The following is a 25348-nucleotide window of genomic DNA, read 5'->3' as shown; positions in this document are numbered from 1 at the left end:
CATTTCTGGAATCAATATTGTATTAATATTAGGATAATAATTTTAGTTCCTTTATTTGAAAGAAAGTAGATTTTGTTGTGTCTTAGTATGATCATGTAAAATATAATGAAAAAATAATTTCTGTTTAATCCTATTAAGAACACTTTTTTCCTTTCCTCATTATTCTTTGTCATTTCTTTAGCTTTTTCTTTCAACATGAACCAGAGTATTCTAAAAGGATCTTTTAGTATTTGTTCTATACATTTTACCCAGTACCTTATAGAAATAGAACTTTATAGTTCACAAAGGGAAGCTGTAAAACAGTTTAGATTTGTTTATTTGGAGGAAAACGCAGTCTAAAATGTCTGTGTATAATAACCAAATCAAATTAAATGGTTTAGAAGAAGATAGTAAAATAAAAATTTAGGATATTTATTCCCAAATTATATTAAGTGAACTTTGCAGAAAGCCTGAATGGAGTTAGAAATATTGTTTCTTTGCCATATCTTATATGATGTTATCTTAGCAATAAGACATTCAATGACCATGAATACCAATAGCCTGTAGGACTTACTAGGTTTACTTAAATTGTACTGTGGATGTGTGTTAAGGGGTGGGAATGGCATCAGCCTTAAAGACTGTGAAGCTGTTACTCTGTGTGGTTAAGGTTTCAGAGATATAATTTGATTCATAGTAGCATCAAATCCATGAAAGAAATAATTCTGTTGTGCTTCTACTACAGTTTTCAGGTTTTATTAAAATTCATTTTTGCCCTTTTTTTCTGGCTTCTTTTAAGACTTTATATTAATTTGTTGTTAGAGCTATTTTGGGAAATCCCAAACCAAGTTTCACACAGAAAACACTAGTCATTTTAAATCTGGAGTTAACACTGAATTTCATGAGTCAATTTCCAACGTTCTTGACAGAGTATTTTCTTGGTCTGTTATTGTCCTCTCTACCTATAGGAGCTGATTGATATGTTCAACTGCATTTTAACCAATCATAAGGTCGTATATATGCTATTATTCTATTTTTAAATTAAAATTAAAAAATAAAACTACAAATGTTAATCAATTGACTTTTTTGTAAAAGAGAAAAGACTAATCCAAGAATATTTTAGCCCTCTTTAAATACAGCTTGTTTCCTGAAAAACTGTTTTTGAAGATGATGTTGATGGTGATGGGTGTGGTGTAAGAAGTCTGATCTGTGAACAATAATCCTTTCTGCCTTGTGTGTATAAAGCCTTAAGTCTTTTATTTGGTTAGCAATTATTGGTTGAGCCTGGTACTGTTTTGATTGTCTTAAGCTTTTGCTGAAAGCACCCCTCTCCCTGCTTCATCCTCTACCCTACCCCCACATTCCTGAGGTTTGTCTTTGAGGTAGGTATGTAGCTACTATTTCTTAGAAGGTCACAACTTTGCTTTATTATTATGAAGTTGTTTTAGTGGATTTTAAAACATTTCTTGATGCTATAGGCGTCATATTAGAACATGCTTTTGGTAATAATGTCCTTTGTCCTTCATTCCTCTCATAGGGCTGGCCTAGCAAAGGGGTTGAGATTATTCTTTAAAATAGCTAGACCTGCTATTTCCAAAGCATTACTGGTAAAGAGGCACCTTTAAACTCTCTGGGTTGTTTATGGCTTCTATGGATATGAAGTTAGCTTGACCTATATTTAAAACAATTAATTCAGTTTATCTATCAATGCCAGTTGCAGAAGAATTGTAAATATTCTACTTTTTATATAATCTGTATTAAAGTTTAAAAATTAAAAGTTAGCAAATTACACAAGGATTTCATGAACACTTTGTATAGCATATTATTAGATTGTAGGTGACAGATAAAATTGCTCAAGAGTTACGTGACTCATTTGTGTTAAAAATCGAATAATATCACCAATTTGTACACATCTGGTTTTTATCTGGAGCTTGATGCCAAGTTGATGATATACTCTTTTTTTTTTTTTTTTTAAATATGGAACGCTTCACGAATCTGCGTGTCATCCTTGTGCAGGGGCCATGCTAATCTTCTCTGTATCCTTCCAATTTTAGTATATGTGCTGCCGAAGCGAGCACGATGATATACTCTTTTTCCCAGCAGATATGGTAGTTTCCTGGCTTTGGCAGGCAAAGATATGGTAGATGCTATTATCTCTTAGCATCATTGATCAGATATTTCCTGTGATATAAGCAGTAGAAATCAGTGAGTTATTCATCCTTATTGGCAGTGAAAGTTTCTTGTGGTTAGTGATTTTCTGGTTTAGGTTCAAGTGTTTTTTGTGGTTTTAATTAATTAATTAATTTATTTTTTTTTTTGGCTGAGTTGGCTCTTCGTTGCTGCGCACAGGCTTTCTCTAGTTGTGGCAAGCAGGGGCTACTCTTTGTTGCAGTACACGGGCTTCTCATTTCAGTGGCTTCTCTTGTAGTGGAGCACGGGGTCTAGGCGCGTGGGCTTCAGTACTTGTGGTGCACGGGCTTAGTTGCTCCGGAGCATGTGGGATTTTCCCGGACCAGGGCTGGAACCCGTGTCCCCTGAATTGGCAGGCTGATTCTTAACCACTGCGCCACCAGGGAAGTCCAGTTCAAGTGTTTTTTGTTTTTGTTTTTTTTGTTTTGTAGCGGGGAGGGCTTTGGTCAGTACTAAACTGCTGAATGTGTAGGGTAATTCAAAATAACTTACCTTGTGCAAGTCTCATCAAACAAAGACCACCAGGAACAAGCCTGTAGTTTGACAAAATCAAATTTATTGACTCATAGTGAGGGAGTGTACTCCTGAGGCACCGTGGAAGGCCTCTGGGCAAGAGGGAGGAGGGAAGTGTCTTTAGTAAATTTTGGCTTACCACTGAAGAATTTTGAGGAGTGTCTGAAGGAAGCCAGGATTAGTTCTGGATTGGTGGCTGATTCTGAGGTAAATTGAGAGAAGTGGGGATTAACTAAGGGTTGGGTGCGGTCATGAAGCAGGGTGGTTTAGGAATTGGGTATCTCGCTCCAGTAATAAATGAAAATGCCAAAGTGAGGATGGGAGCATCATTGGTAAGAAAGCTGTAATCACCCAAAGAAGGGGTCGCTATGATATTTTACAATTGCTGCATGACCTTGGGAAAAACAGTGTTTCCTGTTAACTTTTCAGCTGGCTTTATCTGTGTCTGTCCTCCCAGCCTGATTAATTGCAGGGCCGCTTTTTTCTTTTTCAGTCCTAACTGATATTTACTCTTTCAGTCCCAGATAGGTTTTGATTCTTTCAACATGTGTTCTTATAAATCTTTTAAAAACACATGGTCAACCTACAACAATTTGTTATTAATTGTGTTTAAGGGCTTTTCTGGATGTTCTTAGTCTGTTGAATTGAAAATCTTTTGTTTTGGTCTACAAACATTTTCTAACACCAGTTCAAAATTCCATGCCAGTGTACAATAATTTTAAAACAAACAGATTTTTGTCCACTGTAAATAGAGAATGAGTGGAGTAGAAGAGTGGTTTAACAACTCTGATGTGGCCATCTCAAACCAACTCTTTGATTCTTGGTGAACTTTCCAGTAAAACCCAATTTAGTAGATACCAGAGTCCCTGCCGATTTTGTTCAGTGTCTTTTGCAGGTAGAGGGAAGATTGAGGAATATAATGTAGAATTTTTGATGTTATAGTTATTTCCTATTTCAGGCTCATTATATATTTTCTATAATGTCATTAAATAGACAGCATTGAAAAGTAAGATTGTTGAACTAGAATCAAGAGACCTGGATTGAACCAAGGGTCTGCTATGTATTGATGTTAGGCAAGACAGTTTCTTTGGACTTTAATTTCCTCATTTACAAATTGAAGAAAATGCTTGCCTTCAGATCTCACAGGATTACTGTGAACTCAAATGAGATGTCTTTGGAATTACTTTATAAGCTTTAAAATGTTATGCAAATGTAACTTGTAATTATGATATTGGATCACACATGCTGATAATAATGTTGATAGTGATAATAATGACTCATAGATTAAAGATCTGGTATTTGAGTTATCATCACAAAAAGATTATCTAGCTCACATGCAACTGTAGTGGGGTGCTTTTTTAGTATCTAAACTTAAGTTTCAGGACCTGTTCTTTGTCTCCAAATCCAGTGCCCTTTCCACAAAAGTCTCAGCAAAGTAAGTAATATATATTTCCTAGTTGCCATAATAGAACCCCTTGTATGAGCCTAGAGTTTGTGGTGGGAGATGAAACTGGAAAGGGAGGTTGGGGTCCAATTATTCTGAACTGTCCATGCCAGGAGTCAGCAAAATTTTTGGATAAAGGGCCAGATAGTCAATTTTTTTGGCCTTCTGGATCATTTGGTCTCTGCTGCAATTACTCCACTCTGTGGTAGTGTAAAAACAGCTCTAGATAATATGTAAATGAATGAGCATGGTTGTTTTCTAATAAAATTGTATTTGCAAAAATAGGTGGTGAGCTGCATTTGGCCTATGAACCCAAGTTAGCCAACCTCTGTTCTACACTAATGAATTTAGATTTTATCCTATAGGTACTGAAGAACCATTGGGTAATTTTGAATGGGAAAATTATATGATTGGATTTTTATTTTGAAAAGATAGCTCAGGTAGCAGAATATAGGATAAATTGGAGAGGAGAGAGAATGGAGGAGGCAGGCAGGGAAATCAGAGGGAAGGCTCTTACTGTAGGTATAGACAGGAGATGATGAGTGTGGGGGTAGTAGCAATAGAAATGGACATAACTGGATTGATTCAAGCAAAATTTTGGAGGTGAGATGAATAATACAGTTTGGTTGGATGTGGGGCATAAAAGAGGAAGAGTAAAACTATTAGTAACAAAATTGAGGAGAGGGAGAATATAGAAAACTTGTGATGGAAGGATAATGAATGTGATTTGGGAACTCTCCATCTGTGGTACATCTAGGTAGAGGGGAAGGATGTCCATTAGGTAGTTGAAAATGTGGTCCAGGAGCTCAGGTGAAAGACGTAAGTTAGAGATAAAGATTTGGCAGTAATTAGTATATGGGTAAGTAAGATTGCAGGGACAGCATGAAAACAGAGAAGAAATCCCAGGATAGAATTTGAGTGAACTGTTAGCATTTCATCAAGGGTGAGTCAGGGTAGAAAAAACAATATAAGAAACTAAGAAGGCAAGGTTTAGAGAGGCAGTAATGATATCTTGAAATGAGAATCAGGAATGATATCTTGTAAGTCATAAGAAGAAAATTGCAGATTTGATCAATATTCCCTATCAAACTTACTATGGAATTTATATTCTCAATGGTTTTGGAAGGTTGAATACTAAAAATAATTTTTATTCAATTCAGCAAATACTTGAACACCAAATATATGCAAAACCTTTTCTAATGTTCAGGGCAGTCCTTGCTGTCAAGAATTTTACTCTTTGGGGAGGTTTAGACAGATGCTGGACTATGATTATAGTACAAGGCATTGTCTCAGTCCTTTTGGGCTGATATAACAAAATAGTATAGACGAGGTGGCTTATGAACAAAATTTATTTCTCACTGTTCTGGAGTTTGAGAAGTCGAAGATTAGGCACCAGCAGATTTGGTGTCAGGTTAGAACTGGCTTTCTGGTTCATAGATACCTCACATGGAGGAAGGGGCAAGGGAACTTTCTCAGGCCTCTTATATAAAGTCACTAGTTTACTTCCCCAAAGGTACCACATCCTAATACCATCACATTGGATATTAGGTTTTCAATATATGAATTTGGTGGAGGAGGCACAAATGTTCTGTCTAAAGCAGACATAGACTAAGTGATTTAAGGGAAATACAGTAATGGGCATTAAGGAAGGAAGGAGAGATGAAACTGATTAAGAGAAACACTGAGAGATTTTAAGGAATAAGTGACTTTTGAGATGAACTTTGAAGGATTAATTATAACTTGAAAGGTGGAACATTACAGATGAGAGGATATCTGCATAGGACAGAAAAGAAGGCTTCTCTGATTTTAAGTGGAAAATTTATGCCCTGGAGGAGTATGAATTATGGTTGGATATTTTGGGAAAGGTGGGACCAGATTAATTAAGCAAATACTTGAGGGTCTTTTGCTTCCAAGAGACTGAGGTAGGTCAGTACATGATACATTAGATGTTAATCTCTATCCTTAAAGTGCTTGTAATCTTAGATCAGAGACATGCACAGATAACTAATATAAGGACCACGATAAGAAGTGAAACAGGAGGATTTAGTTTTAGCTGAAGTGATTGAGAAAGATTTCATGAAAAAGAATGGTTTTAGGCTATGCCTCCAAGGATAAGAAGGATATTGACAAGCTGAAATGGCAGAGGTTAGGCATAAGGCTAAGGGAATAGTGTAAGCACAGGTGCTGGGTTGGTAAACTGGGAGAAGTTTAGGTTTGAAGTTTAGGTGGAAGTTCATTATTTTTTATCAATGGATGTCTAGTTGCTCCAGCACCATTCGTTTAAAATGATATCCTTCCTCCATTGAATTTGATTTGTACTTTTTTCAAACATCAGTTACTATTTGTGTGGATCTACTTGGTCCTCTATTCTGTTCCATTGATCTATGTGTTTATCTCTTTACCAGGACCACATTGTTTTGATTATTGTAGTTACATAGTAAGGCTTAAAGTTGGAAAGAGTAATCCCTCTCACTTTATTATTTGTCGAGATTGTTTTCAACATTCTAGGGCTGGTGCCATTCCATATAAATTTTAGAACAGGGTTATTAATGTCTGTAAAAGCCTTTTGAAAGGAATTGCATTAAGCCTATAAATCAATTTGGGAGAATTGACGTGTTTACTATGTCGAGACTTCAATCCATGGACATGGTATGTCTCTATTTATTGAGGTCTCCTTTGATTTCTTTCATCAGCATTTTATAATTACAGCATACAGATATTGTACATGTTTTGTTAAGTATATATCCAAGTATTTAATTTTTGGAGTGATTATAAATGTGTATGGTTTTTTTACACTTTATTTTTTATCGAGGTATAGTTGATTTACAATATTATGTAAGTTTCAGGTGTAGAACATAGTGATTCACAATTTTTAAAGATTATGCTCCATTTGTGGTTATTATAAAATAGAGGCTATATTCCCTGTGCTGCACAATATATTCTTGTAACTTATTTATTTTATACAAAGTAGTTTGTACCTCTTAATCCCCTACCCCTTTCGATGGTATTGTGTTTTTAATTTTTGTTTCTGCATATTCATTATTAGTGTATAGAAATGCATTTGATTTGTGTGTGTTGATCTTATTTCCTGTGACCTTGCTGAGCCCACCTATTATTTCTAGGAGTTTTCAATCTCTTTTTAAACATATTCTATCTTGCTTTTTTATACTATAGTTTGGGGATTAGATGATTTGGCAGATGTAATTATGATCTGGGTTGGTTTGGGCTAGAAGGTTTGGAACACAGTTTACCTATTGGTGCAAATGATAATTTTTAAAATTTTTTCTCTCATTTTCAGAAAAACTGTTATAAAATATTGGTTAAGAGATCAGCCTCTGAAGTCATATTGCCTAGATTTGAATCCTGGCTCTGTCACTTACCAGCTTGGGATCTTGGAGAAATTATTTAACCCCTTTATGCCTCAGTTTCCATGTCTTTAAAAAGGGGATGTTAATAGTACTCACTTTGTAGGGTTAACTAAGTTAAACATATAAAGTGCTTAGAATAGTGCCTGGCACATAAAAAAGTATTAAATAAATGTTAAGTTTTATTATATAACAAGGGATTTTTTGTCTACTCTGGTTGGCAAAGTATGGATAATATAATATTTTTGTATATATTTTATTATTTTCTTTATCATAGAGATTACTATCATTAGAGTAACCAATCTAATACCAAATGTTTCCCTCTTCCCTCCACCCTACCCATTTTGGAATGTGAGAGCATTGAAATTCTAGAGAGGAAAGGAAAGGGAAGAAGAATAGGAACTAAGTTTCACAGAAACTAAGCCTACTGTGCTAGATGTTCTACAAAATTCATGTCACTTAGATAGGTGGTATTATGCCTGTTTTATAGAGTTTATAGATAAGGAAGAAGCTAGGCCTCTTGTTCTTTTCTCAATACTATGTTGCCTGTTTACTCCATCATTCTGCCAAAATAGGGGGAATTGGTAGAACCCATTCTGCCAACACCTGTTGAGCTACTTGCCTGGCTCTTTGATTTTCCCACAGGATTACTACTGTATATATCCTTTGCCCTGCTCTCCTTTTCTGTCAAACACATGTCCTCATTTATATTAAATAGTGACTTGGTACCCAGAAAAACAAGGGGGTGAGTTCACTGCTTTGACCCATCAGTATCCTTTATTTGGTGGGGGGTAAACATTGCTGATATGTTTAAACATAAAGCACTAACTGAGAGGTAGCTGTGGTATAAGAAAAAAGAACATTGGACATAAGTTCAAGCACCCTCCTTCTCTGTTAATTATCACCTGTATGACTGGAAAATTTGCTTCACCAACCTGGATCATAGTTTATTTATATGTAAAATGAGTGATTAGAGTAAAAATTAATCTTTAAAGTCCCTTCAAGCTCTAGCACAATTCTATAACATACACTAGTTCAAAGAGAGAAAGGTAAATCATGGTTGTGTGTAGATTACTTTCTAGGGCCTCAGAAATGGTGATTAGCCTCTCAGAATCTTCACTAGTGTTGGCTTGCATTTTTCCTTTCTATTTATTTATTTTTGACAAATACATATTGTATACATTTAAGTTATACAACTTGGTGTTTTGATATATGTCTACCATGTGAAATGATTACCACAATAAAAAATAAACCTGTCAGTTACCTATCATGTTACCATTTTTGTGTGTGTTATGAGAACTCTTAAGATTTACTTTCTTACCAAATTTCAAGTATACAGTAGATTCTTATTAACTGTAGTCACTAAGCTGTATATTAGATCTCCAGAATTTTATCTTTTTTTAACATTATTTTTTTTTAATTAATTAATTAATTAATTTATTTATTTATTTATTTATTTTTGGCTGTGTTGGGTCTTCGTTTCTGTGCGAGGGCTTTCTCTAGTTGTGGCGAGCGGGGGCCACTCTTCATCGCGGTGTGCGGTCCTCTCACTGTCGCAGCCTCTCTTGTTGTGGAGCACAGGCTCCAGACGCGCAGGCTCAGTAGTTGTGGCTCACAGGCCTAGTTGCTCTGCGGCATGTGGGATCTTCCCAGACCAGGGCTCGAACCCGTATCCCCTGCATTGGCAAGCACATTCTCAACCACTGCACCACCAGGGAAGCCCCCGAGAATTTTCTTATCTTAAAACCGAATGTTTGTACTCCTTAAACAGTATCTCCTCCTCCGTCTCCCCCCAGCCTCTGGCAACTACCATTCTACTTATTGTTACTATGAATTCAACTTTTTAAGAAAGATTCTACATATGAGTGAAATCGTGTAGTATTTGTCCTTCTCCGTCTGGCTTATTTCACTTAGCATAATGTCCACCAGGTTCATCCATGTTGTCATAGACGGCAGGTTTGCATTTTCTTATTGCCAAAGGCAGCTGTTTTCCCAGTCTCCTGCATTTCCTGTGTCTAGAATTAAAGAGTACAAAGCTCAGTTACATTTTAAATGTAAATCTCAATGAAAAATTTCATAAGACAGAAAATTATTACAAATATTAAATTTCTAATCATACCTGTGGGCAAATGTCTCTTCCTGTGTTTGAATCAAATGCTTATTTGAGCCTATGCTTTTTACAAAAATGGGCGTTTTTCATGCACATTTTTAAATTGAAATATATTTGTTACACATATAACATTGTGTAAATTTAAGGGTGTACAACATATTGATACATTTACATATTTTAATATGATTGACATTGTAATGATAGTTAGCACCTCTATCACGTTACATAATCATCATTTCATTTTAGTGATTGGAATAATTAAGTTCTAATCTCAGCAAGTTTGATAATTATACAACAGTATTGTTGTCTATATTCACTATACTGTGCATTAGATCCCAAAGACTTATTTACTATTTACTAAGTTTGTACCCTTAACCATCTGTCCTATTCCCCTAATCCCCAGCCCCTGATAACCACCATCTTACTGTCTTTATATAGTACTTGTCTTTCTCTGTCTGACTTATCACACTTAACATAAAGTCTTCAAGGTCCATACATGTTGTCAGAAATGGCAAGATGCCCTTCTTTATCATGGCTGAATAATATTCCATTGTATATATATACCACAACTGCTTTATCCATTCATCTCTTACGGGTACGTAGGTTGTTTTCATATCATGGCTATTGTGAATAATACCAGAATAAAAGTGAGAGTGAATCTCTTCAATATTTTGTTTTCATTTCGTTTGGGTATATAGTGAAAAGTGGAATTTCTGGGTAATATGGTAGTTTTTTTTTTCTTTTCTTTTTTTTTTTTTGGCTTTGCCATGTAGCATGTGGGATCTTAGTTCCCCAACCAGGGATTGAACCCGTGACTCCTGCAGTGGAAGCGTGGAGTCCTAACCACTGGACTGCCAGGGAATTCCCTGGTAGGTCTATTTTTAATTTATTGAGGAACCTCCATATTGTTTTCCATAGTGGCTGAACCAACTTACATTCCCACCAACAGTTCCCTTTTCTCCTCATCCTTGCCAGTGTGTGTTATCTCTTGTCTTCTTGATGATAGCCATTCTAAAAGATGTGAGGTGATATCTCGTTGTGGCTTTGCTTTGCATTTCCCTGACAATTAGTGATGTTGAGTATCTTTTCATTTATCTGGTGGGCATTTGGATGTCTTCTTTGGAGAAATGTCTGTTTAGTTCCTCTGCCCACTTTTTAATCAGATTTTTTGTTATTGAGTTTTATGAGTTCTTTATATTTGTTGGATATTAACCCCTTATCAGATATATGGTTTGCAAAAATTTTCTCCCATTCTGTAGGTTGTCTTTTCATCATTTTGATTCTTTTGCTGAGCAGGAGCTTTTAATTTTGATGTCCCACTTGTTGATTTTTGCTTTTGTTGTTTATGCTTCTGGTGTCATATGTGAATAATCATTGCTATGACCAATGTCAAGGAGCTTCTTCCCTACATTTTCTTTTAGAAGTTTTATGGTATCAGATCTCTGGTACATTTTGAGTTAATTTTTGTGAGTGGTGTAAGATAGGGGTCCAATTTCATTTTTTTTGCCTGTGTTTATCTAGTTTTCTCAGCACCATTTGTTGAAGAGACTATCCTTTCCCCATTGAGTGTTCTTGGTTCCCTTGACTCTGTTTTTGAATATTAGTTGACCATATATGGAGGGTTATTTCTGGACTCTCAATATGTTCCATTGGTCTGTGGGTCTGTGTTTATACCAATACCATACTGCTTTAATTACTATAGCTTTGTAGTCTAGTTTGAAATCAGAAAGTGTGGTATATCTGGCTTTGTTCTTTCTCAGGATTGCTTTGGCTATTCTGGGTTTTTTTGTGGTTCCAAACAAATTTTAGGATTGCTTTTCCTATTTATTTGAATTATGCCATTGGAATTGCTTTTTCTGAATTTTGAATTTTATCTTATATTATGCCATTGGAATTTTGATAGGTATTGTGTTGAATCTACAGATAGATATGGGTGGCATGGACATTTTAACAATCTTTGCATCCATGAACATGGGATTTCTTTCCATTTGTATCTTCAATTTCTTTCAACAAAGTCTTGTAGTTATTTATTTATTTATTTTTGTACAGATCTTTTACTTCCTTGGTTAAATTAACTCCTAGGTATTTTATTGTTTTTGATGCTATTGTGAATGGGATAGTTTTGTTTTCAGATGTTTTATTATTAGTGTATAGAAATGCAACTCATATCTTTATGTTGATTTTATATCCTGCAACTTTACTGAATGTGTTGATTCCTTATAACATATTTTACTTGAGTCTTTGGGATTTTCTATATATAAAATCATATCATCTGCTAATAACAACAATTATGCTTCTTCCTTCTCGATTTGGATGTCTTGTATTTCTTTGTCTTACCTAACTGCTCTATCTAGGACTTTTAGTACTAAACTGAATGAGAGTGGTGAGAGTGGGCATCCTTGTCTTGTTCCTGGTCTTAGAGGAAAAGCTTTCGATTTTTCACCATTGAATATAATGTTAGCTATGAGTTTGTTGCATATGGCCTTTATTATGTTGGTATGCTCTTTCTATACCCAATATGTTGAAAGTTTTTATCATGAAAGGATGTTGTATTTTGTCAAATGCTTCTTCTTCATCTATTGAAATGATTATGTGATTTCTATGCTTCATTCTATTAATGTTATATACTATATTTATTGATTTGCATATGTTCAACCATCCTTGCATCCTAGGGATAAATTCCACTTGGTCATTTTCTTTTTTTAATTAATTAATTAATTTGTTTTATTTTTGGCTGTGTTGGGTCTTTGTTACTGCATGCGGGCTTTCCTTTCTTTAGTTGTGGGGAGTGGGGGCTACTCTTTGTTGCCCTGCATGGGCTTCTCATTGCAGTGGCTTCTCTTGTTTTGGAGCACAGGCTCTAGGCACTCAGGCTTCAGTAGTTGTGGCATGCGGGCTCAGTAGCTGTGGCTCACAGGCTCTAGAGCGTAGGCTCAGTAGTTGTGGCGCACAGGCTTAGCTGCTCCGCAGCATGTGGGATCTTCCCGGACCAGGGCTCAAACCCATGTCCCCTTCCTTGGCAGGTGGATTCTTAACCACTGTGCTACCAGGGAAGCCCTGGTCATTTTCTATGATTCTTTGAATGTGTTCTTGAGTTCCGTTTGCTAATATTTTGTTGAGAATTTTTTGCATCTGTGTTCATCAAGGATATTGATCTGTAGTTTTCTTTTCCTGTGGTGCTCTTATCTGCCTTTGTTATCAGAGTAATGCTGGCCTCATAGAATAAGTTTGGAAGTGTTCCCTCCTCTACAGTTTGAAAGAATTTGAGAAGGACTGTCATTAATTCTTCTTGAAATTTTTGGTGGAATTTCCCTGTGAAACCACCTGTCCTGGGGTTTTCTGTGTTGGGAGGTGTTTGATTACTGATTTAGTCTCTTTACTTGTTATTGATCTGTTCAGATTTTCTATTTTTTCCTGCATCAGTGTTTGTAGTTTATGTGTTTCTAGGAATTTATCCATTTCTTCTAGGTTATCTATTTGTTGGCATATAATAGTTCATAGTAGTTTCTTATGAACCTGTGTATTTCTGCAGTATCAGTTGTAATGTCTCTCATTTCTAATATTGTTTTGAGTCTTCACTTTTTTTTTTCTTAGCCTAGCTAAAGTTGTCAATTTTGTTTATCTTTTTGAAGAACCAGCTCCTAATTTTGTTGAACCTTTCTATTGTTTTTCTGGTCTCTATTTCATTTATTTTCACTCTGATATCTATTATTTCCTTCCTTCTGTTAACTTGGGGCTTACTTTGTTCTTCTCTCTAGTTTCTTGAAGTGATGTTGTTTATTTCCAGTCTTTCTAATTTTTTTAATACATGAATTTATCACTATAAACTTTCCTCTCAGAACTGCTTTTGCAGCATCTCATAGGATTTGATATGTTGTGTTTCCATTTTCATTTGTTTCAGATAGTTTTTTTGTGTCCTTTTTGATTTTATGTTTTACCATTGGCTTTTCAGAAGTGTGTTGGCTAGTTTCCACATATTTGTAGACTTTCCAGGTTTCCTCTTGTTGTTGATTTGTAGTTTCATACGATTATGGTCAGAAAAGATAGTTGGAATGATTTCAGTCTTAAATTTGCTAAGACTTGTTTTGTGTCCTATCATATGATCTATTTAGGAAAACGTTTCATGTTCACTTGAGAAGATTGTTTATTCTGCTGCCATTGGATGGAATGTTCTATATATCTGTTAAGTCTATTTGATCTAAAGTATGTTCAATTCCAACCATTCCTTATTGATTTTCTGTCTGGGTGATCTATCCATTGCTGACAGAGGGGTATTAAAGTCCTCTAGTATTGTTGTTTTGTTGTCTGTTTCTCCCTTCAGACCTGTTAGTATTTGCTTAATATATTTAGGTGCTCTTATTTTGGCTGCACATATATTTACAATTGTTATACCTTCTTGATGTAATGACTCCTTTTATCATTATATAATGACATTCTTTGTCTTTGTTATCATTTTTGCCTTGAAGGTCTTACTTTGCCTGATAAATATGGCTATCCCCACTTTCTTTTGGTTTCCACTTGCCAGTAGTATCTTCTTCCATCCCTTTAATTTGAGCCTATATGTCTTTAGAGCTGAACCAAGTTTCCTGTAAATGGCATGTAGTTGGGTCTTGTTTTTTTACCCATCCAACCACTCTATGCCATTTGATTGGTGAATTCAACCATTTACATTTAGAGTGATTATTGATATGTAAGGCCTTACAACTGCCATTTTATTGTTTGCCTTGTGGTTGTTTTATGTCTCCATTGTTTCTTTTTCCCATTGTTTCTGCCTGCCTTGTAAATTGTTGGTTTTCCATGGTGGAATGCTCTGTCTCTCCTATTTTTAGTTTAATGCATCTATTCCAGATTTTTGCTTTGTGGTTACCATGAGGCTTACATAAAACATCTTATAGATAAGAAAAAAACAGTCCATTTTATTCTGATAGCAACTTATCTTCATTCACCTTTAAAGATTTCCACCCCTTTTCTCCTCCACTTTTCTTTCTTTCTTTCTTTTTTTTTTTTTTTTTTTTGGCCGTGCCATGCAGCATGTGGAATCTTAGTTCCCCAACCAGGGATTGAACCCATGCCCCCTGCAATGGAAGCACAGAGTCTTAACCACTGGACCACCAGGGGAGTCCTTCTCCTCCACTTTTCTATTTTCAATTTCACTATTTACCTCTTTTTATGCTGTGTATTCATTATCAAATTATAGTGGTTATAGTTATTTTTAATAGTCTTTCCATTTAACCTGTATCTAAAGTTAAGTGGTTAACATACCATTCTAATATGGAATTACAGTTTTCTAATTCTGTCCATTTTTCTCCTTTACCAGAGTGTTTCATATGTCATCATCTCGCTTTTTAGTTCTTTCATTTCAGTTGGAGAACTCCTTTTAGTGTTTCTTTACAAAGCAAGTCTAGTGGTGCTGAACTCCCTCAGCTTTCGTTTGGCTGAGAAAACCTTTATTTCTCCTTCACTTTTGAAGGATAACTTTGCCAGATAAAGTATTCTTGGCTGGCAATTTTTGTCTTTCAATAATTGGAATATGTCAGTCCACACTCTCCTGGCCTATAGAATTTCTGCTGAAAAATTTGCTGATAGGCTAATGGGGTTTCCTTTGTAGGTTACTTTCTCTTTTACTGTTGCTGGCTTTAATATTCTTTATCATTGATTTCTGAAATTTTCATTTTAATGTGTCTTACAGAATGTCTTTTTGCATTGCGGTAATAAGGTTTTCTATTAGCTTCATGTACTTGTATGTCCAAGTCCTTTCCCATGATTGGGATGTTCTCAGCTATTATTGCCCAATTAGTTGTTCATCAGAGGGGAGAGAAAAAAAGAAAAACTAAACTGTCATGATGCTGACATCATTCCCCTAATGCACTTTAAATTTGGATTCTGCTATTGATAGCTGTGTCTTAGCAAGAAATCATGTGGAGTATGAAATTCTATAAGAAATACTCATTTTAATTCAACATTTTCTTTATTAAGTATATAAAATATAAAACCTTAAATTTAGTATAAAATAACAAATATTTTATACTTTATTACAACTTTCCCTAATTTTAAACTTATTTACTACTTTACAGTTTTTGTCCTCTACCTGTTATATAATTGTTTCAGTATGTTTTAGCATAGGCTTCCTAATCATTTTTTGGTCTAATAATGTTCTATCTTTCATGTATGAAGATAATAGAAGGAAATGTGCTTTGAGGTATTTTTTCACAGAATTTATGCACTTGCAATGATCCTTCTATTTCTTTTTGCTTACTGACCTAAGTGTGTTGATGTGATTGACTGAATTTAGGAGAACAAACTGTGTGGTCTTGAACTATTGTAGGAATAAGCTGATGTACTAATACAGTTTTTTTGGTACAACAACCCTGTAATAAGTCCTCAATTTGGATGTACTGTTGTTAAGTGTCCTTGTTATTGATTCTTCTAATTTTTTTAAGTTTTTTTTTAAATCACCCTTCAATATTTGAGGGTCTAGTGCTAACCTTTGAAGTCAAGAGATTAAATAGTATATCTTGTGCCACACTCAACAAATGTTCTAAAATACACACACTTTTTTCTAACACTAGAATTTTATAGGTTATTGGTAGATTTTACTTTTTTTCCTATAAAATGGTGGGATGGATAACTAATGGAGAGGACAGTGAAAAAAAGAGTAACGTAAGAAAAGAAGCACATCCTTATAATTCAGGATGCCAAAAAGTGAGGAAGGCAAAGCTGTTATTGAAGACTAGATGAAAAAAGTCAGTCTGATTCTAACCTTATTAATTTGGGACACAGTGTTCCATATTGTAATTTTGAAACAAATAGAATTTGATTACATAAAATGGTGCATTAATATCCAACATACACTAGAATATTATATACTTCAAATTATGATATTATTCTATTCCTTTTTTCAAAGACCATTCAGTATTATTAATTTCTAAAGGTAATTAAATAGCATTTAAAATATTAATAGAAAAAATAGATTTCAGGAGAATCTTTATGTGCATTTTATTCAGTTTTAAGTAATTCTTTAATATGTTCTTCATAAAATTTGAGTCTTCTTGTGGGATAACTGTGACCTTGTATTCTCTCCCTTTTACTGTTCATTACCACTTCTAACTGATGTGGCAAAAGCACAGGAAATTAAGCCAAAATAAGTTAATTTTACCATTTGTTACTGGCACTAGTAAAATTACCCATAAGAAAAAAAGTGATATGATGAAGTATAGCAGGTATAACATAGGGAAAAGATCCATAAAGGAGGAAGTGACCAGTAATTCATGATAGAAAACATACAGGTTAGGTAGAATATTTACAAATATTAGATATAACGCAACAAAGTGAACTAGAAAATTTAACATAAAGACATTCAAAACTTGTAATGGTATTAGTTCTTAAAATGTGATGAGTGGCGATACTTGGTCCTAAACAAACATATCTAATAGGAAGGTAAGGAGTAGCAGTGCATGTTAAATGTATTTACAAATCCATAGGCCAAAATGTGGCTGTGCTATGAAAAACAGTGTGTAGAGACTGAGTGAGAAATTTATATTGGATTATATTACAGACTGTACAGTATGGATGATGCTTTCCTAATGGAGAGGTAAAAAAGCAGGATATCTATATCAAACTAATAATGAATGTCCTTTTATTCCTCCCCACTCCAATTTAGTTATTATGTTGAGCTATTTAAAATTACTACTTCTATTTGTAGAAAATGGTTGAATATCAACAATTTCATATGGTTCAATCCATATAAGAATACCCCCCAAACACCTTTAAAGTTCTAATTAGCATATGGGGAAGGAACCTATAGATTTATTAAAAAGGAATAGATGGAATAAATTTATAACTAAAATGTAAGTGCTGGGGATAATTATATTTTGCTTTAGTCTTCTCTATCAAAGAGGAAGATCTCTAAACTGTAAAGGATAGAGCTAGCATGGTTAAAAGAGAAGAAAACCCAAGATGCATGAGTACCTAGCTGCTTTAAGAGTCCCAAATGAATTAAGTCACAGTATACTGAACTAGTTTTCACTGGCAGGTATTCTTTGTGAAATCAGAGTAGACAAGAGAAATGGAAATGACCAATGGACAAGTATACAATAAGGGAACAAAGAACAGATCTTTAAATTATTGATTGGTGAACTTAGCTTTAACCCCAAGAAAATTTTAGACAGGCTTATTTAATAAGTGGTTTGTGTACTTTTAGAAAAGAAGGAGGTGATCACTAGGACCTTAAATACATTTACTAGAAAAGAATGTCAAACTAACTTTAATCTGACTATTAGATAGTGTAAGGCAGCCGTTTTAGAAAACTAGTGTAGTCTTTGCAATCTTAAATTGCATTTATAGAGGCATAGCTGGAAATAATCCCCTGTACTCTGTGCTGATCAGACCACTGGGGATATTTTGCTCAGTTGTTTTTTTTGTTTTTTTGTTTTTTGTTTTTTTTGGCCGTACCATGCGGCACGTGGGATCTTAGTTCCCTGACCAGGGATTGAACCCGTACCCCCTGCATTGTACGTTGCGAAATCTTAACCACTGGACCATCAGGGAAGTCCTCGTATTGTTTTAAGAGGCTCAGACATTGATGAACTAGAGACTTACCAGAAAAAAGCAACCACAGTAGCGTTTATGGTGAAAGAATGTTTTTTTTTTTTATAGGGAATGATAGGAAAGAAAGGTGTTTGTAAATTATGGCTGTGAGTAATATAGAGGGGACTTCACATGTTGAGAGAAGACTTAAGGCACAAATGATTTAAATATTTCATGGGTTACCATATAACAAAGGGATTTGACTTTTTTTTTAAGTGTAGCTCTCAAGGGCTAAACCTGTATGATTCTCTGGAACTTGCAGGGAAAGAAATTGAACTCAGTTAAAGGTAGAGTCTCTGCAAAATTAGAGCAGCTCAACATATAAATCATTCATTTTTGAGAAATAATCTTCTCTTTACTAGAAGTGTATAGGCAGAGGCTGAATGGCTATCTACCAGATACATTATAGAAAGGATAATTTTGTGGGGAGGGAAGTTGGACTAGAATTGGTAGTTCACAAATTTGGCACAGTATCAGCATCACTTGCAGAACTTATTAGAAAAACACATTTTGAGAGATATATATTTCTGCAGATCACTTCATTAAAGTATCTTATTCATTCCTGCAATTGAGTAAATGATGAAAGCTTTTGCCCAGTGGAATAATGTAAATTCCATAAGGATGGGAATCTTGTTTGACTCGTTTATAAGTTGTATTCTAGTATTTGTCACAGTGCTTTAGCTCATAGTAGGTTGTCAACAAATACCTTTTAAAGAGAGAAAGCAATTATTCCATTTGTAGCTGTTTATTAATCTCTGTGACTTAAAAAGTTTATAAAATACACTGAATAAGTCTTATCTTGTTATTACTTGAATCTTTAAGCATTTTGGTCTCTTGTTGGGTTAGTTCATATATCATTTTTTAGAGAACAGTTTGGAAGCTTATCCTACAAAGATTTAAAGAAAAAACTTAGGAGACATAGTGGATTCTGAATGTAATATTTTGTATTTAAATACATTTTATATGTATGTATATTTGACTAATTTATCTACTAATTGAATTTGTCAGCATTGCTAAATACAAAGAAATTATTGTGACATCAAAGATGTTTTTCTCAAAAGTTCTTAATGTATTTCAAGACAAGGTTGGCATGTTCACATCAGTACTCAAGAGAAAATGCTCTGTAGTTGATTGTTCGAACCTGACTATAACCATATCAGCTCCCCAGATAGAAAGGTGTCATAATTAAGGTGTACTATTTTTCAAGGTTGCCAAATCCTTAACAACAGTGGATGGAGAAGCAGGCATTTTGTTCTGACTAAAATTATGTTGATTGATTGCCCCGTTCTAACCAGTGTTTTGAGGGTTGTATTGTCATTTCACTTTTGTAACTTTGAGAGCTACATTCCTTAGTAAATTGAAGCTGAGATAACGTTTACTCTTTATAGTGTTTTTGAAATGCTTAAATAAGTAATCAAGGTAATTAATTATATATACTAAAACTTATTACATACCTTTGAAATACAGTAGATTTTAGAAGGCTTAATATTGAGAATGCAATAATGAATAGTGGATATATTGGCATAGGATTGTGGGATTTTTCTTTTTTTATTTATTTGTAGTTGTTTCTCATTAATACTTCATTCTACTTTGTTAGGGTAAAAGTTTAAATGGCTCATCTCTAATCTTGCATTCTGCTTATAATAGAAGAAGAAACAATGCATTCAAATAGTACATTTGATAGATATTTATTTTTTTAATTTTTTTAAAAAACGATATATATTTTATTTTATTTATTTATTTATTTGCTGTGTTGGGTCTTTGTTGCTGCGTGCAGGCTTTCTCTAGTTGTGGCGAGCAGGGGCTACTCTTCATTGTGGTGCATGGGCTCAGTAGTTGTGGCTTGCAGGCTCTAGAGCACAGGCTCAGTAGTTGTGGTGCACGGGCTTAGTTGCTCCGTGGCATGTGGGATCTTCCCTGACCAGGGATCAAACCCATGTCCCCTGCATTGGCAGGTGAATTCTTAACCACTGCGCCACCAGGGAAGTCCCTTATTTTATTTTTGACTGTTTTATTTTTATTTATTTATTTTTTAATTGAGGTATAGTTGATTTACAATATTAGTTTCAGGTATATAACTGATTCAAACATTTTTATAGATTATACTCCATTTATAGTTATTATAAAATATTGGCTATGTTTCTCTTTGCTGTACAATATATACTTGTAGCTTATTTATTTTATACATTGTAGTTTGTACCTCTTAATCCCCTATCCCTAACTTGCCCCTTCCCCCTTTCCTTTCCCCACTGGTAACCACTAGATTGGTTACCAATGGTCTATTCATATTTTCTATTTCTTCCTGGTTTAGTTTTAGGAGATTGTACATTTCTAGGAATTTGTCAATTTCTTCTACGTTGTCCACTTTATTGGCATATAGTTTTTCATAGTAATCTTGATAGAGATATTTAAATACAACACAGTGATAATTGTGTGTGTGTGTCCCTTTATTTTATTACTACTTTTGAGGAAAGGAATAAGGACTCTAAGCATCCCTCTCCCCCGAAGGAGCTATATAATATTTATGCTAGAAGAATGAGATCTACTTTCTAGTAAAATACTCAAGGATTGGTCAAAAGTGAACTCTTTTTAATTGTATTTTTATAGTCAGTTATCAGCCATTACAAATTTCAGAAAATGTTCTTGATAAAGGATTCTTTAGAGATGTAAGAAAAGCAAAAAGCATCAGTGCTGAAAAATAGTGGCTAAATGGAGAATACATGCAAAAGAGTGTTGACAGAACTCCTTATTGTATATAGAGCCTAAGGCCTGTTGACATTACCAAATGACTGAGAAAAATGTATAAATATTATCATCTCAGGTGCTATATGAATAAACAAAAATCGCTGAGATAGGAAAGAAGGAATATTTGATGATCCTGCTGTCGAATATGTGATATACCTTATATAGGAATTTTTTGAATAGCTGTTAATGGACTAGAGAACCTAATAGAAAACTTGTGTTTAAGATAAAAATGTATTATTAGAAGAGTGTTAAGTGAAACTTAAAAAAATCTATACTTTTATCACAAAGCAGTTGGTTTCATTTTTCTTTTTCTTTCTAGTCTTTATACATATATGTATGCGTTTTTTGTATAATTTAAATCATCGCCTACTTACAAGTTCATATTTTATATTTTTTGCTTTGTAGTTCCTAAATTGTTCCACATTGATGGAGTTTTCATATTTTAATTATTAATTTTTACAGAATAGTCCATCATATATTCTGTAATTCTGATTCTTTCTCTATCTCTGCTTTTCTGATTTTTTTCTTCATGTTGATGGTGTTTTTTGTTTTTAAACTTCAAATTGGTTTTCAACCAGGGGCAGTTTTTTCCCCAGGAGATGTTTGGCAATGTCTGGAGATATTTTTGCTTGTCACAAGTTGTTGTTGGTGGGGTGTTAATAGCATCTGGTGGGTAGAGGCCAGGTATGCTGCTAAACATTCTACAGTAGACAGACAGCCCCCCACAACAAAGAATCCTCAGTCCCAAAGTTCCAAAGGCCAATAGTTCCAAGGTTGAGAAATCCTTCCTTAAAAGTAACACACCTTTTCCTCTATTTATTTACAGAATATGAATGTAAAAAAGCAAAGCAGAAGTAATGGTTGATTGTTTAAAGGAACTCAGAGCAGTAAGAAATGTTTGACTGGAGAGGGAAGATTGCTAAAGTACGAAAGTTACGGTGCCTGCTCTTCCCATCTTAGAGTTGTGGCCATTTCTAGAGGTTGGCATGGGAAGCAACTGCCAAAAAGGAAACCTCGTACCTAGTACTGATGCTTATGGATTTTCCACCATTATTTATTCAGCATCTCGACATAAATACTCAGATTTCTAATGTGTTCTTATGATTTGCATTCAAAGTTGGATTTTGCTATTCATCATTCAATTTTTGTCATTTTGTCAGTTTAAGGTGGCCAGTAGATTGACCATTGCCTGAAAAAGACTTCATTGCTCTTAAGATTGAGATGTTGAAAGGTTTCTTATTTTTGATTGTGGCATGCTTCTAATTGTACTAATCTAGCTACAACCCAATTCTTGCCTTAATTTTGCCTTGTTTCAACATAAAGCTATTATTATTTATACTATATTATTATGAAGTATGGTAAAATTTTGCCTTGCCTCAAGGTCACTTAACCTTTAAGGCTTCTATGTTTTGATTAAAATATAATATGTGGGATACTGAATACTTTCAGTGTATAAGGGAAGACTGGTGGAATGTCACAGAGCAAGTAGGTGCTTGTATATCCTTACATAGGGAACAAGATCTTCATTTTAGGGAAGTGAGTAGAATCCAGGTGGTATTTGGAGGAGAATTTTGCAGATTTATGCTTTATTCTGGCTGCTTTTTAAGAAAATCAGAACACAAAACAAACAAAAAAAAAAGGAGACAGGATCTAAGATGACCTTATAAGAGATGAATTCTCAGAAGTTCATTGATTAGAGGGAGAGTCAATAGTTTCTGAAACCAAAAAGGGGGAGAACCTATAGACAAGTCTAGAAAGGATTGTTTGTTACTGAAAACCTATGTGGTGTTATAGCTTCCTTCCTCTTTTTACTGTATACATCTCTTGTATTACTCTTGAATTTTTAGGCGCAGCTGTTTACAGGGTGGATGGGTGTGAGGAGGTAGGACAGGAGTTCATAAAATTTCCTATATACATTTTAAGATGTATTATACTTAACCAAATACCGTTTTTATTCTAAAATTCTTTCATATTATGGTAAGATTTACCTATATATATTTAAAGTTACAGTGTCTTTGTCTGAAGTATACCAAGAAAGGCAAAAGGGGATTGTACTTGGGAAACCATAGTAAGGTAAACAGAAAATCAGACTTCTGGGATTTGAAAGAAGAGTATTCTTAGTGCTTTGTGATAGTGAACTTGAGTTCATAAAATCGTGAAATGTGTGATGGAATTTAGACTTCTCACAGTGTAGAATTGCCGTGGTGTGTGTACCCTGTTTTGTTTCATCATAATACTGATGATTTAACTTCATGTTAAATGTAGTTTTCACTTTTAGGTTTTAAGAAGTGAATCCCGTGTTTTCTGTTTTTCAGTGAATATCACCTCTGCCAGGCAATTAACCGGATGTAGTCGCTTCAGCCATATTTTCCCTTCATCTGCTTACCAGCACATTAAGATGCATAAGAGAATTCTGGGACACTTGTCATCTGTCTACTGTGTAGCATTTGACCGAAGTGGGAGAAGAATTTTTACAGTGAGTTTAAAATTAATGATACTATAGCATATTAGAGATTTACAACAATGGAAGCTAGGCTTCATGGCATTGAATTATGCTTTGTAAGCAGTTCTTCCTTTTTAGACGCATGCATGCAAGAAAAGATGAGTGGAAATTGAAAATCTTTTCTCTTTCTATATAAGTAAATGGATGAACTATAATGACCTCTATCATTTGGGAAATCTAATTTAAAAAAATTAAATCTTCAGAAGGCCTTATATTCTAGAGGTGGTTAATTTATGTGAAAGAAGTTTATCTACTCAATTGGTTTCATTCCATTTTAGCAAACATTTATTAAAATGCATTTTCCATTGGTGCCAGTTCTGCTTAGTTAATGATTACATCATCCTTATAGTTGAATAGTTGAACTACATGTTTAGTAATGAAGATTACAGTTATTATATATATCTCTCTTTGAATTTAATACTAATTATTTTTAAAATTGGATTTTTATTAACCAGATCATATTGTGTGCTTTTGAGTACAAAATTATAGCACACTAATATTTCCAAGTAAAGGCTTAGTCTTATTGTTTCAGTACTAAGTTAATGTAGAAGTGTAGGTAATGGCATAATTTTCTTTTTAAATTCCTAGGCTACAACAAAGGAAGTGGTTTGTATTTTGAGAAGTTCGACTTCTTGGAGTTCATTACAGACTCTTCCATTGATGTTTTCATGACTCCAAAATGCATCACCTAAATATATGGGTGTTGATGAAGATGAGGATGATGATTTTCATCTTTTTATAAACAGATAATTATTAAATAGCTTATCTACCACAGTAGAATTGCTTTTTACTATTTAAAGCTCTTTTGAAATTCTCAGTAGGAAGTTCCACATAATATTTTCCCCAGAGATTATTAACAAAGTCTCATGTTTGCATGTAGATTTTAGGTTAAAGTTTTAAGTATTTGTAGAGAAAAAAAATATTCAAGCAATTTAAAAAAAAGGCTGTCAGGTGTAAGGAAAGAAATAATGGCAGAGATAGTTAATGCCAAATCACTTAAAAGTAAAAAATATTTTGAGTTGTCAGGATTGGTAGTAGTTTTGAGGAGTTATTCACATATGCCATTATCAGTTTGGACAGTGCTTTGTCAGTGCTATCATTTGGACATATTTTATATTTTCTACTCACTCCATGTTATATGAAGAAAAGAGACTAAAAAGTAAAGGCTTAGAAGTAACTTAATAAAATTCTCCTTTGTTTTTGCTTTTTTTGTGTGGGGAGGGAGCGAATTTCTGCTTTATTGTAAATCTTCTGTCCTTTTGTGTTGCTATAGGGTTCAGATGACTGTTTGGTGAAAATTTGGGCAACAGATGACGGGCGCCTTCTTGCTACACTTCGAGGGCACTCTGCTGAAATTTCTGACATGGCTGTTAACTATGAAAACACTCTCATTGCCGCAGGCAGCTGTGATAAAGTTGTAAGAGTGTGGTGTCTTCGAACTTGTGCACCAGTTGCAGTCCTTCAGGGACATTCAGCTTCTATTACTTCCATACAGGTAAGAAAAATAAAAAGATACCTCTAGTATATGTAATAAGAATGAGAATTCTCTTGTTTTTTGTTACATCGTGTGGATTATACAAAGAATGGCAACAGAAAAATATTGATCTCTTAAGGGCTTTGTCCCTATCTTGCAGACAGGTATTTTTTAAAGTTCCCTTTTCATATAAATCTGTTCCCTTTAGAAATAAGTAAAAAGGTCATTGAAAAGGTTTTTCAAATGCAGTGTAAGACATCTTCTTTATCTCATTTGTATTTGTGAAGAAGGGAAGAGACTTGGAATTGCCTTAAGGAACAACACCGGTACCTTTTAGGTAGGATGTAAGTAGCTTCTAATTTGAATATTGGCATACTTTGTGTTAATATTTAATGCAAAATGTTTATCAGTTCAGATTTAGTGTGTGTGTGTGTGTGTGTGT

General features: G+C 34.3%; 1 protein-coding gene and 1 non-coding gene across 3 annotated transcripts in view; one reads left to right on the top strand and one right to left on the bottom strand.

The window, feature by feature from the left end:
* The window catches only part of BRWD3 (bromodomain and WD repeat domain containing 3), a 114982-nt gene that overhangs the window by 21522 nt on the left and 68112 nt on the right, over positions 1-25348 (top strand). For both annotated transcript variants that reach the window (XM_057538078.1, XM_057538079.1), the window contains 2 exons: positions 23245-23405; positions 24706-24927. In XM_057538078.1, coding sequence (XP_057394061.1) covers positions 23245-23405; positions 24706-24927 — 383 coding nt within the window. The remainder of the gene's footprint in view (positions 1-23244; positions 23406-24705; positions 24928-25348) is intronic.
* On the bottom strand, positions 1948-2054 carry LOC114238576 (U6 spliceosomal RNA). The gene has a single exon (XR_003623908.1). It is a non-coding gene; the product is annotated as a U6 spliceosomal RNA (small nuclear RNA).

Source organism: Balaenoptera acutorostrata, chromosome X (assembly GCF_949987535.1).
Source record: "Balaenoptera acutorostrata chromosome X, mBalAcu1.1, whole genome shotgun sequence".
Classification (NCBI taxonomy): Eukaryota; Metazoa; Chordata; class Mammalia; order Artiodactyla; family Balaenopteridae; genus Balaenoptera; species Balaenoptera acutorostrata.
The sequence above is the reverse complement of the archived record's forward strand: the minus strand, read 5'-3'. Positions and strand labels throughout refer to the sequence as shown.